We start from the raw sequence: 13,771 nt of genomic DNA, 5'->3' as shown, positions 1-13,771 counted from the left end.
CCGCGCGCCGCCATCTTTGCCGGCGCGCAGAGCACGCCGGGAGCGCGGCCGGTGAGTGACGGCCGGCCAATGGCGGCGGAGGAGGGAGGGGGCCGCCTGGCCCGCCGCGCTGCCCCCGCCCCTCGGCCCGCCGTCAAGGGAGCGTCGCCAAATTCCAAGGGCGGCCGCGCGGCGGCGGCGGCGGCGGGTGAGGGGCGCGGGGGGGGGAGGGCAAACGGCACGTTGTTAAGTCGCGGAGCAGGGGGGGGGGCAGGAGAGGCCCTGCTCGTGCGAGGAGGGGAGTTGGGAGACGGTCCCTCCCGGGGGGTCGGGGCCGTCGCATGGGGCGCAGGGACCCCCCCCAGGGGGCGGCAGGGCCCCCCCCGACCACCCCGGGGGCCCCGGCCCCCCCCAAAACACCCCTTGGTGTCCCCGAGGGCGCTGCCGGGGCCCCGGCCCCCCCCAAAACACCCCTCTGTGCCCCCGAGGGTGCTCCTAGGGGCCCCAGCCCCCCCCAAACACCCCTGTGTGCCCCCGAGGGCGCTCCCGGGGGCCCCTGTCCCCCCCCTCCAAACACCCCTCTGTGCCCCCGAGGGTGCTCCCGGGGGCCCCTGCCCCCCCTAAAACACCCCTGTGTGCCCCCGAGGGTGCTCCTAGGGGCCCGGCCCCCCCCAAAACACCCCTCTGTGCCCCCGAGGGCGCTCCCGGGGGCCCCTGCCCCCCCAAAACACCCCTCTGTGCCCCCGAGGGTGCTCCTAGGGGCCCCGGCCCCCCCCAAAACACCCCTGTGTGCCCCCGAGGGTGCTCCTAGGGGCCCCGGCCCCCCCCAAAACACCCCTGTGTGCCCCCGAGGGCGCTCCCGGGGGCCCCTGTCCCCCCCCCAAACACCCCTCTGTGCCCCCGAGGGTGCTCCTAGGGGCCCCGGCCCCCCCAAAACACCCCTCTGTGCCCCTAAGAGTGCTCCCGCGGGGGCCCCTGCCCCCCAAAACACCCCTGTGTGCCCCCGAGGGCGCTGCCGGGGGCCCCGGCCCCCCCCCAAAACACCCCTCTGTGCCCCCAAGGGCGCTGCCGGGGGCCCCGGCCCCCCCCCAAACACCCCTCTGTGCCCCCGAGGGTGCTCCTAGGGGCCCTGGCCCCCCAAAACACCCCTGTGTGCCCCCGAGGGCGCTCCCGCAGGCCCCGGCCCCCCCCCAAAACACCCCTCTGTACCCCCTAGGCACCCCCCTATTTCCCTTTGCTCCCCCAGGCGCCCCACCTGCCCCCTCTGCCCAGGGCTGCGGGGCGCGCGCGGGTTCGCCAGAGGGCTGGCTCCCGGACAACGGCCCCCAAAATCAGCCGAGGGAGGCCTCAGCACCCCTTTCTCCTCGGCGCGCGTTGGGCCCTGCCGCCCCCTCGCCCTTCGTCCGTGCGCCCCCACGAGGAGCCGGGCGAGGCGCGAGCCAGCCTTGCCAGAAGTCGGAGGCTTCGCTGGGGTGAACGCGGAGAAAACGCGGCCAAATCCCAGTTCCTGCGCTCTTGATTAATGAGGGACTCTGGCTTTGGTCGCATCTCCAAAACTGTCACTTAAACTGGTTGTCTAAGCAGGAAACGGGGAGGCTGCGGTCTCGGACGTGCTGAGTGCCACCGGCTCGCTGAGTGCCACCTTCGAGGCCGTGAAGGAGTCGCTCGGTGCCTCCCGGGCCCGGACGGGATGCGTAAAATCAGGGTCTCCTCTTGCGAATGGTAGTGGTAATCTTTTTGGCTTCCTTTTCTCCCCTGCAAAATTAGAATAATCATACTTTTGTTGCAGGGGGGAAGATTAATTAGTGCTTGCACAGCGCCTTGAAAATGAAGCTGCTCCAAGTGCTAAGTCTTCAGCCCCGTCACCTGTGGTTTTATAATTTCCTCTGGACTTCCTTTTGTTTAAATGATACAGGTGTAAATGTATTGGAATAATATTAAGCTAACTATTGCATAAAAATAACAGTATCTGAGAGGACGTTATTTTGCTTTTTGTTTGAAGCGTGTTCACAAAGTATAGCTCTGTCTGAGCCAAGGGTAGCGGTAGGAAATAAAAATCCCTCTACACGTGCTTCTTGTCCTTTCCTGCTTGTCTGAGTTTTAAGCCAGAATCAAATCTGCTGATAAACCAAAATGTTCATTGCCTGCAAGTTTACCAAGTTTTTTTCTGGTTTCTTGGCTCTAAAATCCACTTTCAGCCCGCTTCCCTCCCTCCACCTCGAAAGCAGTCCTCCAGCAGGCTGCAGCTCGGAGGTTAGTGTTTAGCGGCCGTGCTGATGAACTGGGCTGCAGATGTTTAAGATGTTTCTGCTCTAGGTGACCGAGCCACTCTCCCACTGGAAACTACCACCTCGGCAGCTGGTTTTGATGCCGGGTTTGTGTTTTGCTGGCCATGAGTGGGAATGAGGACGACTGGCTGGCTCTCAAGCCCCGGGAACCGTCCCCGGCTCAGTGCTGCGGCAGCGGCTGCAAGCCCTGCATCTACGATGTGTATGAGAAAGAGCTTGCACAATGGGAACGGGCCAAAGCAAAGCAGGACAAAAGCCTCCTGACGGAAAAGAAGGGACAGGTGGGTTTATCGTCACATCCTAAAGCTAGTGCTCTGATCGGACTCGCTGGCATTTGGGGTTGTGATGATCAGCGAGGGATGGGGCGGTGGATTAAAGTGGTATCTTAAGGCTTTGAGTGTAGTTCCCCGAAGCGCACTCAGAGACACCCTCTCCCATGCCCGTACTCTACCTGGATTTTCCAAGCGTTGGGTTCTCCCTGGTATCCCAAACACTGGGTCTGCAGCTGTTCCTGCCAGACCACGTGCCGTGGACATATACGCCAGTCAAACAGAGCAAACCTCAGTGAAAAGTGGGAATAGGCGAGAGGCAAAGACGATCACCGTTTTCTCTGCTGCTGATTTCCTTAGAGAAGTTCCATTTCCCTGAGCTTTTTAATTTTTTCCCTGTTTTTTAGATTCGTATTCTGAGGATGAAAAAAAATATCGCATGTGATGGAGCATTCAAGTAGTTGTCTTTGCAGTGCAATTTTAAGATTGTCAGCACCCTTTTACATAAGATTAACTGTGCTGGATAAAGAAAAAAGGATTAGTAGTGAAACAGCTAATGATATTTCCTATTCAAAATGGTCATCAGTAGGTTTCACAGTTGCCCCCAAAGCAATGCTCAGCTCTTTTAGCAGTGTAATTTTTATTTGTTTCCACGCACAAGAACATGATTGCAATGAGTCATAGTACGATGACCATGCTGTAAGGTGTAAAAATGTAATTTAACAAAGGAGGGAAAAATCTGAGCTCCCAAAGTACATACTGAAGAACCTGATAATGAATCAGCGGAGAGCTGAAATTTGCGCTGGGCCCTACCTTTTAGTACATGTTCTTCTGGAGTTCTGAGTATCTCCAGCACTAAAGTAACACACACATTTGCTTCAAAAGAAAAATGAAATAATAAAAGACATCATCTAACCAAGTAATTATTTATTGTTGTTCTTGCAGAGCAATAATTCAGAACTAAATCCAGATACATTTACTGCATTCAGTGTAAGCTCAGTGGAGCAGCTAACAGAGGACACCTACCAGTACAAATTTGAATTACCGGGAAATAGCAGTCTACGATTGAGTTTAGGACAACACATCGTGTTAAGGTATTGTTCTCCGTGCTAGTTAAACAGGCTGCATTATGTAACCTAATGTGTAGGTTTTTGCCAATAGACAAAGGATTCATGCCAAGGAAATCATGATTTCTATATCTCTGCAGTGATACAGATGAAAGAACTTGTGAGCTCGTTAGCTTTACTAATTTTATGGTAAAAGCCATTCCAAAGCTATATTTTTCTTTAGTATTATCCTTGTGTTGGAAGGTCAGAAAGAACTAGGTGTGATTAAGAAAATCCATTTGCGGAGAGAGAGAGTCAAAGAATAGATGTTTAAAAGAGATGATTGACTCCATCGTACTGGGGTGAAGACAACGAACTGCGCTCAGACCAGAGCTCAGTATTTGGATCTTATATCTTGGGGTAACTGCACCCGCGGTGTCACATCAGATGTCCAGGCATTTTGTGACGATTTCTAGCAAAACAACTCTCTTGTGTAGCGTATTGCTTGCCAAAAAGGTGCCATGTGGGAGAAGTTTATGTCTCTCAGCCATCTGTGGTAATCACTATCAGATAGAAGAAGTCCTGTTACGATGCCACTGATCTGTATCTGTCGAGGTTTGTACGTTAACAGCTGATGTATACAGCAGGCCGGCTGTTGAAAGTACTCGCTCCTCTGTCCAGCTGTTTCTCATAACACAGCAGAGGAAAAGGTTGGGTCACTTCAATCAATTACCATCGTCAGTAGTAACGAGTGGGATGGATATCTTCTGTGGAAAGAGAAGACTTACAGTAAAAGACAGTGTGTATTGACACAATTTCAGTTCAAGGCTGTGCCCTAACTTTCGTTATTAAATTACCAGATGCTGTTCCAAACAGAGAAAGAAAGGCAGTCCCCAGCCCAGAAGGCATAGCAAACTTACCAATAGAGCGTTTTCTTTTTCCTTTGCGCATTCAGCTGCTCCTTACAAAGCAGCTCAAATGTCCTTCCACTGATGCGTCCGAGAGTGGAAAGCATGGCACAGCCAGGGCCACCACCAGGAGAACAGAAGGTGCATTTACTGGTTATGTTCCCCCTAGATTTTTACCGCACACAGGGAAATGTTTTGCATCTGCGCACAGCCTGTGCCACTGGGGAGACTATCTGCTGCCTCCCGCAGCCACTAGACGTGGCTGATCTCCCCGGAGAAGAGCAGAAGTGTTGGTAATATCTCGCTCAGTGACACACGTTACAGAGGCTGCCTGTTTTTTTCTCCTCAGAGGAGTGGTGAATGGTTTGGAAGTCCAGAGAGCCTATACTCCAATTAGCCCAGGGAATGCAGAAGGTTACTTTGAAGTTTTAATAAAAGTAAGTAAGCCTATACAATATAGATTAGAGTGTAAGGTGCTGGGGACTGTGTTTTCTTTTAGGAACTGAGCCCGCTCTCAGCACATCAAGTGAGACTCCGTCAAATCCCTCATGGACTGTTTCTGTGGATGTTTGAAGCAGTTGTGCTTTGCTGATAAAAACTGCATTTTTTTCCCCCCACAAAACTGAGAGTAGAGGAAGGTGACACACAAACAAGTGCTTTGCAGCATGAGCCCCGTTAAGCGCTTGAGCGAGCCTCTCGGGAGCCTTGCTGTTGCCGCTGCGGAAAGAGGTGCCCATTCCCCTTCCCTGGTTTCGTTTTACCTCCTCAGTCTGTCATTGAAATCACACCCAGTTGTCAGTCCAGGTGAGCCACTGATTTGGGGGAATCTTTGCCCAGCCCTTACCCTCCCTACTTGGCTTAAAGCAAAAGAGACTCCTCAGAGCGAAGGGCGCTCCTCATGAAAAGTTTTGATTTGTGGCAAAAAATATGGACGGACAATAGGCAGCTACTTCTGGTTCGCAAGCGGGAGCTGCCTGCAGTCAGGGTGGCCCACGGAGCCAAGACGTAGCCCTCGGGCACAGACGGGGCAGATGGGGTGGCAGAGCCCTGTGCTGGGCAAGTGTCCTGGCCCTGCTGGACACAACCCAGTAGGTGAACTTGGCTGGAAATTTTGTCTGAATATAGCCTGCAGGACACTTATAAATAATTGTTTTGCGTAGAGAATATCAAATTCAAGAAGATTTTTCTGATGTTGTATTTGTATGTCTTTGCTGAATCCTTGGGGGCGAACACGTGCTTCGTGACAGGTGTGAAATTCGGAGTGCTGGGTGTCCCAGGCGGCTTGCAGAGACTGCTTGTCCCCTGCCTGTTTTCCAGGATTTCACATTTTGGGGGTTTATTATGCATTACATGATCGGATACAAGCCCTGTTCTTTAGAAATGTGTACAGCTCCTATAAATCACCTGTGGGAGGGTCATTTCACCATTCTTGTGGCAATTGGTGTGTGGTAGGGGAGAGAAATGCTGCATTTGAGTTGCATTAATAGGATACATTCACAGGATGGCTGTGAAATTTCATGTATACTTGCTTATTACTCACAGGTTTTGCATTTCAGTAATAATAGTAATGATTGTAATGATACCTTTCCTTTCTACAGAACCTTTCATCCCAAAGGGAGCTGTAGTTATTCTCTGGTAGTGACAAAAGAGGTTGGTAACACCCAGTGTAAAGCAGCCATTTTTGTAACTCACTCTGTAGGTTGTGGTATATTTCGTACTATTCAGGCAATTTTGGAGAGTACTATATTATTATTATTACTATGCAATCCAAGCACTGTTCAGACCCTTCTGTCTCCTGTTATTATAGCATTGCATTTGTGATACTACAGTTAAGAGTGAGGGAGTTGCCATTTACGGAGCAAAACCCTCTTTTTGAATGATTTTATAATGTTAGGGTTTTTCTCCGTGTAAAACTGGGTGTAGAAATTTTCCCCCAGGGGATAATTATTTTTTCTTTTTATTTAGAAAAAAATCATTTTAAATCCACTCCATCACTTCTCACTTCAGTTTTTGGAAATAATTTTGGTGAAAGAAAGATTATTTTCATTTCCGTTACCCTGGTCCACTGGGAATAGGCAATAAATGGGGCTGACTTTTCTGTTCTTGTCTTGGGTTTCCATATATAGTTGAAAAAGGTAGGTATAAAATACTGCTGCTCTGATGTAGCCGCACGCTTTTTGCATGGGACTGAGTACCTGCCCGAAGCCCTCTGAATGCAAAATATTGCTGGCAGTAACTCAGAGGCTGGCTGCGTCTCTGTTAGGTATTTACTTTTTGAATACGACTACTGATGCTAGTTGTTCTTGACACTTAAGATATCTTATTTAAGTGAGGTTTTTACAAGGTGAGGAGCACCTATGCTTTTATTAGCTAGCACTGCTTGCAAGCACAAACACACTCTCACTCGCGCTTTCTCCTTGCCTTGCTGCGATTTACCGGTTTCCTTTGCCCACAGTGCTTTTTAGTGGCCAGCCAAGGCACTGGGGTTATCCAACGTGTGTGCAGAAAATACCCTCCTCTTTCAGATTTTACAGGCTGGAGTCTTCGAAGGCTTATATCGCATCCCATCTTTGCCCTTCCAGTTGGGTTGCTCTTTCTCAGGCTTATCAGCGGCGTCGCTTCTGCGGGAGACCAGTCTCCTGCGCGGCTGTTTTGCCTGTTGGCTTGTTGTGAGGGTTGGACCGGCCGTTGTTCTCTCGCCACGTCCCGCAGATTGCGGCTCTTCTTTTGCGCACGTTCACTCTCACCAACCATAGGCGGTCCTAACAATTATATATAGCAAGGCTGCTGGGATGGTCCCTTCGTTTTCTGGCCTGTCCTTGCTCCTCTGTTTCTGGCAAGTACTCGCCCTTTCTCGTCAGTCACAAGCGAGATTAGCACTCCTGCGGACAAGAGCCTGGATAATATTTTTTGTGCCTAGCAGAAAGTAAGGCAGTTTTTTGCTGATATCTTTCTTCCATGAGGCCCAGAATAACTTTTTGTTTCTCTTTCTTTCTTTCTTGCTTTCTTGGGAGGGGAGGGGCAGGAATTTGGAGGAATCCCTCAGCATACAGCTGCTCTGTTCCAAAAACAGAGTATTATAAATGAGAAACCTGACTTTGGGTCAGTAATTGTATCAACACAGCATCTGAGAGACTGGAATAAAGCAAAAACTATGCAGTGTTTATATAACTATCAGTACCCAGAAGGCATTTGCAGACCCCATACTCTGAGATTTGGAGAACACTTGAAGGCTTGGAGGGTGCTTTGCATTCAAGACACTCTTCTCTGCGTGCTTTGTAAGCAAGAGCTCTGCTATGCTTTTTCCAATTTTGGAAAATTCAGACTGCATGAGAGTGGATTGTGTTTACATTATAGTCAAGCTGGAATGGATCCAATGTGATTTAATTTAAATGTCTTTGTTTGGGGTATAACTTTGAATTATTTTTCAAATAGAATGATCTTTCTTTTTAAACGCATGAAATGTTTTTTGCCCCCTTCTTGTTTAAATGTAGATAACTTTATAATTGACTTTAAGCTGGGAAACTTTCCAACAGAGTATAATTATTCTTTTCTTTTGTGCAATGTTTTTTATTAGTGCTATGAAGCTGGGCTAATGTCGCAATACATAAAAACCTGGAAAAAAGGAGACGTGGTCTTTTGGCGTGGGCCGTTTGGAGGGTTCCCATATCGACCTAATAAGGTTAGTTCCCTAAGAAACATAGGATCTTTCAGCTTGTGGCGGCTAGCTTATTCCAAAGGGAAGACATCCATTTGATTACTGTTTTCATGATTATTTTAGGAACTTCCCAGGTTACTGTACAGTACTACAGCAGTCAGTCGGAGAAAGTACATCTTGCTGGACTGCAGGATATTTAAGAACTAAGAGGAGAGGGACATGGGCAGGAGGGACTGGAAGATACTAGCAAGGCTCTTTGGGCGTCACTTGCATTAGAAGTTCTTGCTGTGTTAAACTACAGGAGCTTGTTTTGCACCAGCAACGCGTGCGGATTGGGTTTTGCCTAGTTTGGATCATGCTGCTATTTTGTGACTGAGCGCGAGCGAAGAAGTGGTGTTGATCTTTTTCTCTCCTGGGTACTCCCTGACTGTAGCAGCTCCAGTGAGGTGTCACGTCGCCCAGGCGCTCTGCAAACGTTGGTCCCACCTACTGATTCAAGGCCTTCTGCAAAGAAAGGCAGATCGAGTTTCAAGGGGAAGGTTTCTCACACGCACTAGTTTGCTTACTTAATTCTGACCTTTCAAATGAGAAGCAGAATTGAAACACTCATCATTTAAGATCCCAACGCCCTTTTTTCCTCCTCCTTTTTTCTTTTCCTTTCTTTTTTTCTTTAATTAAAAATAGGGCTGTAAAATCCCAGCGGCCAAACTCCGTACAAAACAATTGTGTTCTGATTCCTGAAATACTCTCCCTGCTGTTTTTGGCTATTGTTCACTTCTGTTCTTTAAGCTTTGAGATACCATTTGGGACAGAATGACTGCCATGCCCAGAAGTACCTGCACTCAGGGGCTGGCTGGGTGATCCTTGTACATACAGTCTGCAAATCACCTGAGCAGTCTTTAAAACAATTTACTGTAAAATAACTGTTTATTGTTTATAAATTGTAACAAAGGTCCTGAATGTGAGTTTTACAGTAAAATTTCCTTTTACCTCCATTTGTTGCCAAATAGAACAGGGTTCAGATTCGGGCAGACCAGATCCGTTCACAATAAACTGCTCAGTCAAAAGACAGCACGAGCAGCCGCTGAACGCCAACCCCCTTCCCACCACCAGCCGCCTCTGACAGGCTACTGATCTTCAGGGTAGGTAGGGTGGAAACTGCAGAGCCTACTTCGTAGCGAGGTGGCCGCACTTAGGGCTTGACTGTGTGAGATTTTACAGACTGCTAGTTCCCACTAACTCTGAATAATTTAATGTTTGTGTAGTATAAAGGAAATCATTTCAAGTTCAGGTGGATATGTACGTAAAAGAGGTGCTCTCGCTTTCAGTGAAGGTAGTAGGAGATGGACTAGGCCACGTACGTAGCAAACCCATTTGGATGCTTTTCTGTTGCATGTAGTCGCATCCCACTTCTGGAAGTCGTTTGGCCTCCAGCATCCCAGCAGATTGTATCTGACTGCATAGGGTTGGGGCTACCAAATCCCCGGTGATGATGAATAGGCGAAATATGGTTTAGGCAGGGAGGCCCCGGGATAGGGGCTTAATTCCCAGTTCTCGCCCTGGTACGCTGGCTGAGCTGGAGAAAGTGCTGGGAACTTTCTCTCCTCCTGAGCACAGCACCTGCCGGCCCGAACGTCCTTGTCCTGTGCCTCCGTTGGTGCAGGTAAACGAGCAGAGTGAGCATCCCCACTGCAGGTATGAAGTGCTAGGTATTCCTGGTAGTCCTTTGAGAAAAGTCAGATGATGCACCAGAAAGATAAACTGATCAGGTTGGGAAAGAAGCCATTCCCTCAGGGAACATTCAGGATTATACTTTACAGTATCCAAGATTAACCCAGGGATCATGTCCAGTGGGAAAACAACCCACAATGGGTCAGCAAAGGGTACTACTGAATTGCAACTGAAACATGGATGAGTTGAAATCAAGGCAGAAATTTGGAGAAATGTTTAGATTTGGATAAAATCCATTTTCATTAGATTTGCTATATAAATCCTGAAAGTGCTATCTTTAACTATGGATGGGCTTTGCAGAAGGATACACGTTGAGATCTGAATTTACTGGTTCATATCCTTTGGATAGCTGATATAGGGGCTCACAAGAGACCCCATACCAGTGTGGCCTCAGGGAGGAACTGACAATGAGGGCATTCGTTTACAAACACGATGGTTCTTTCAAAATTCTCTGCTTCATTTTTAGTATGGAGAGCTGCTCATGCTGGCTGCTGGTACCGGCCTCGCACCAATGCTTCCCATCCTCCAGTCCATAACGGAAAATGAAGAGGATGAAACCTTTGTAACTCTTGTTGGTTGCTTCCGTTCATTTGGAAACATTTACTTGAAACCTCTTCTCCAAGATCTGGCTCGATACTGGAACATCAGAATGTTTTACATCCTAAGCCAGGTAAATAAACAGATAGGAAATAAGTTTATGCAGGGGTTCTATGTGCCTGAACCTCTGTTGCCTCTGCATTTACGTCAGCATGATCGTAATTCTTTCCCGGTCAAGAAGGCTATTTTGTGATCCAGTTCCTCCAGTTCTTAAATCTACATATTCTCACTCTGCTGCCAATCTGGAGAATTTCAGGGAAGTGACCATCATTGCTTGCCCCCTTTTATCTGCCTTGGTCGCTGTTCTGTTGGGAAGGACCCACTGATTCATCTTCACCGCTGATCGTTCCCCCCAGTTCAGGTGACTGTTGCTGCACCTAAACGTTTATGCAAAGAAATCTTGACTCTGAGAGACTCACAGCAAACAAGCTGCTTCTTCTTTCTTAATGCCAGGGCCTTAATCTGTCTTCATCTTTCATTCACTGCTCATGGCTACAGCTCTCTGCTTCTAGAATGTTAGCACCAACTTCCTAGCAATTATTTTTCCCAGCTGACCCATTTTCAAACTTCTTGAAGTTGCGTCCTCCTCAGTAAAATTGTTTTCTATGCCAAATCCATGGGATGAGGGTATACCTCTCAGTGGCCTTATATTTTGAGCAGTCTTCTTCCTTTTCATTTGGTCCCAAAGTTGCCTGTGTTCTGCACAGATTTGGTAGTTGAAAATTATTTCCTTCAGAAATGAGTCTTCATTGCAGAGAGGTTATAGAAAGAATTATTTATGCTGAGGGAATGAATCTCATTGCATTTTTAGTTTCTCAGATGAATCATTTTTTGTATCTCTTGTGGTGGTTCTGCCTCATACATTACGTTCCACATAAGGCCTTGGCAAGTTGAGGAGACTGGGTATAGAGAAGAGTACTTGTGAATTGGGCACCCCCTCGGCTGATCTATAGGAGCGCAATCATTAATTGTCTCTGGTGAAATAGTGTAGCTACCCTTTTGAGGACAGTGGGTCTCAATGAGAAGGTCCTGAACTTCCACTCAGTGAAGGGCTAGAAGCCCATCTCACCCCGTCCATACCGTCTGCCCCACATGTATTTCTCTCCCTTTCCTTCCCGTTTCTTCTCTTAACAGGTTTGCTGTCGTCCAACACTGAGTCGCAAACCTTCCCTTTTAGGATAACATACCTGTCTGTCTGTCTCAGTATTTCGTTCTGCTGCCTGTCACCATCACATCTCACCACTTTCTGCTTCTCATTAATAGCAACGGGAGTCCCCACTGGATCAAACAGCATGGAAATCTAACATTTCTCCTGTCACGGGATCAGAACTGTGTTTGGAGCAGGGTTGGCTTCTTTCAGTTCTTTTGGTTGAGGGAGATGGGGCTGGAAGAGACTTGGGAATGGAGGAGGCAAGAGAGAAGAACAGACTTGGGACTTAGGACTTGGGGATAGAAGAGGAATGGTGGGAAGTGATTCTCAAAGGAGAAAGTTTTGCAGTGCTTCTTAGCAGTAGTTACACTCTTTTTGTTCAGTCCCCTGTGAGTGAGTGGCCAGATCCCTTGGTAGAGAAGGGTTTGATCTGGGCTTTGCAGTAAGGACACAGTTCTCGGGATGGGCCTATCCAGAAGGCGTCATGGGGGTGAAAAACCTCCTCTGCAGTACTGTGAGGGGACGTTAGAGATGTGGCTGTAAGTAACCAGTTGTCCTTTCTCCTGTGGCACACTGCAAAGCTTTTGACTTTTCAGGAAAGTTCACTGGAAAAACTTCCTTGGAGCTATCAGGAAAACACGTACATTGGTCGTCTAAATGAAGACTTGATGAAGACAATAATAAATTCCTGTCGAAGAAAGCCATTTGTATTACTGTGTGGCTCCTCTGCATTCAATGAAGATATGAGTAGATATTTGAAAGCGGCAGGACTGGAAGAAAATTCCTGTTTTGTCTTTTAGCAGGATATTTCTCACGCAATATTAGGCCGAGCCTTGGATATCCTTGTTTCCCTGCAGACACTGTTTCAAATCAACCATCTCCATAGCTGGAGTTTCTTAGGCCTTTGGATCAAATATTTGTCTCTGGTATCATTCCCACTCTTGTGAGCGTGTTAAAGAGCAGATGACGTTCCAGATTGGCTGCTACAATCACCCGTGCCTCAGGGAACAGCTTGGTAATTTTAATGAAAGTCTTCACTTGCAATTTCAAGAGAGGTACCTCTTAAGAGTACTAAAAAGCACCCCAGTAAACACCTTTGCTCTAATATGAAGATCAGTGGCTTGCGTTGAATTCTGTGTTAATCTGCAGTGCATTATTGTGCCCTATTAGACGTTCATTCTCCACGGGGAGAAGACATTGTGGCCAAGCAACAGCAAAGCACTGGCCTGGTACTCTGGCGTCCGTGGGGTTCATGTCGGCTGAGCCGTTACCTTACTGGATGGGGTCAGGCAAGTCGCTTCAGTCGCTCTGTGCCTCGGTTTCCCCTAATGCACTGTTATACAGAGGTGCAGGTACTGATCTCTGAAAAGAGCCTTTGCAACCACTTATGGACAATGCTGTGCACGTGCACGTGTGCCCCAGCATCGCCTGCCCTGGTCCCTCGCCCTTTGTACCGCTGCCTGGGGCGCTAGGAGCATCTCCTGACCATCTGTGGGAGAGAGCGTCAGCGTGGGAGCTGCTTTCTGTCGGGGAGGATGGGTGCTTGCTTTCCACATCCCTGAAGTGTTGTATAGTAGCCCTGGTTCATTAAAACGAAGCTCTCTTCAAATAAACAGCTGTTTCTTTCTGCCACAGGACTTTTGCGGAGGAGGCGGGCTGCCAAGGTGGGTGGGTGCAGAGCCTGCAAGAGGAGCACCTGCGGGGCAGGAGCTCCGCCAGGCTTTCCCGGGACGATGCCCCGCGAGGCACGGCAGAGCCGCAGGACTGCAGCCCTGGCACAGCACCGCCAAGGGGGGCAGGCCCCTTCCCCCTCTTTCCGTCGGAGATGCTGGAAGCGCCCAGGGTTTGCAGGGTGATGACAAACGATGATGCTCCCCTCGAGCGTTATCATCCCTGTCTCGTTTTTACCTGTATCGAATAGTACACCTTGTACACAGGGGACGTCGTCTGAGAGTTATTCAGAATAAGCAGCATGCGCTAAAATGACGGCTCCGATTCGCGTACTGGGAGGCAGTGAAGGTGCCTGAATGAGAGTCCCGCAGGCCCTGGCTGGTCCCGTTACATCTGCTGTCTCGGCTCTGTCTTTGCTCCCAACAGCGACGCTGCCAATGAGCTTGTATCAATGAGGAGGTGACCTTCCTGACC

General features: G+C 48.9%; 1 protein-coding gene across 1 annotated transcript; it reads left to right on the top strand.

The window, feature by feature from the left end:
• Nucleotides 1-128: 128 nt before the first annotated feature.
• On the top strand, nucleotides 129-13,256 carry CYB5RL (cytochrome b5 reductase like). Its single transcript, XM_068953214.1, has 8 exons — nucleotides 129-187; nucleotides 1,564-1,701; nucleotides 2,296-2,548; nucleotides 3,482-3,630; nucleotides 4,840-4,927; nucleotides 8,068-8,172; nucleotides 10,346-10,549; nucleotides 12,223-13,256. Exons 3-8 carry the CDS (start codon nucleotides 2,372-2,374, stop codon nucleotides 12,424-12,426), a joined length of 927 nt encoding a protein of 308 aa, XP_068809315.1. The 5' UTR covers nucleotides 129-187; nucleotides 1,564-1,701; nucleotides 2,296-2,371; the 3' UTR covers nucleotides 12,427-13,256.
• The last annotated feature ends 515 nt before the right edge of the window (nucleotides 13,257-13,771 follow it).

This window comes from Struthio camelus, chromosome 8, assembly GCF_040807025.1.
Source record: "Struthio camelus isolate bStrCam1 chromosome 8, bStrCam1.hap1, whole genome shotgun sequence".
Classification (NCBI taxonomy): Eukaryota; Metazoa; Chordata; class Aves; order Struthioniformes; family Struthionidae; genus Struthio; species Struthio camelus.
Note: the sequence above shows the minus strand (reverse complement) of the source record. Positions and strands in the feature narration are given on the sequence as shown.

What these genes read in the sequence shown, in the direction of transcription:
- CYB5RL (XM_068953214.1), top strand. Translation starts at nt 2,372, where the DNA reads ATGAGTGGGAATGAGGACGACTGGCTGGCTCTCAAGCCCCGGGAACCG. An exon ending in TGACGGAAAAGAAGGGACAG is followed by an intron (nt 2,549 to 3,481) that starts GTGGGTTTATCG and finishes TTGTTCTTGCAG; the next exon opens with AGCAATAATTCAGAACTAAA. An exon ending in TCCCATATCGACCTAATAAG is followed by an intron (nt 8,173 to 10,345) that starts GTTAGTTCCCTA and finishes CTTCATTTTTAG; the next exon opens with TATGGAGAGCTGCTCATGCT.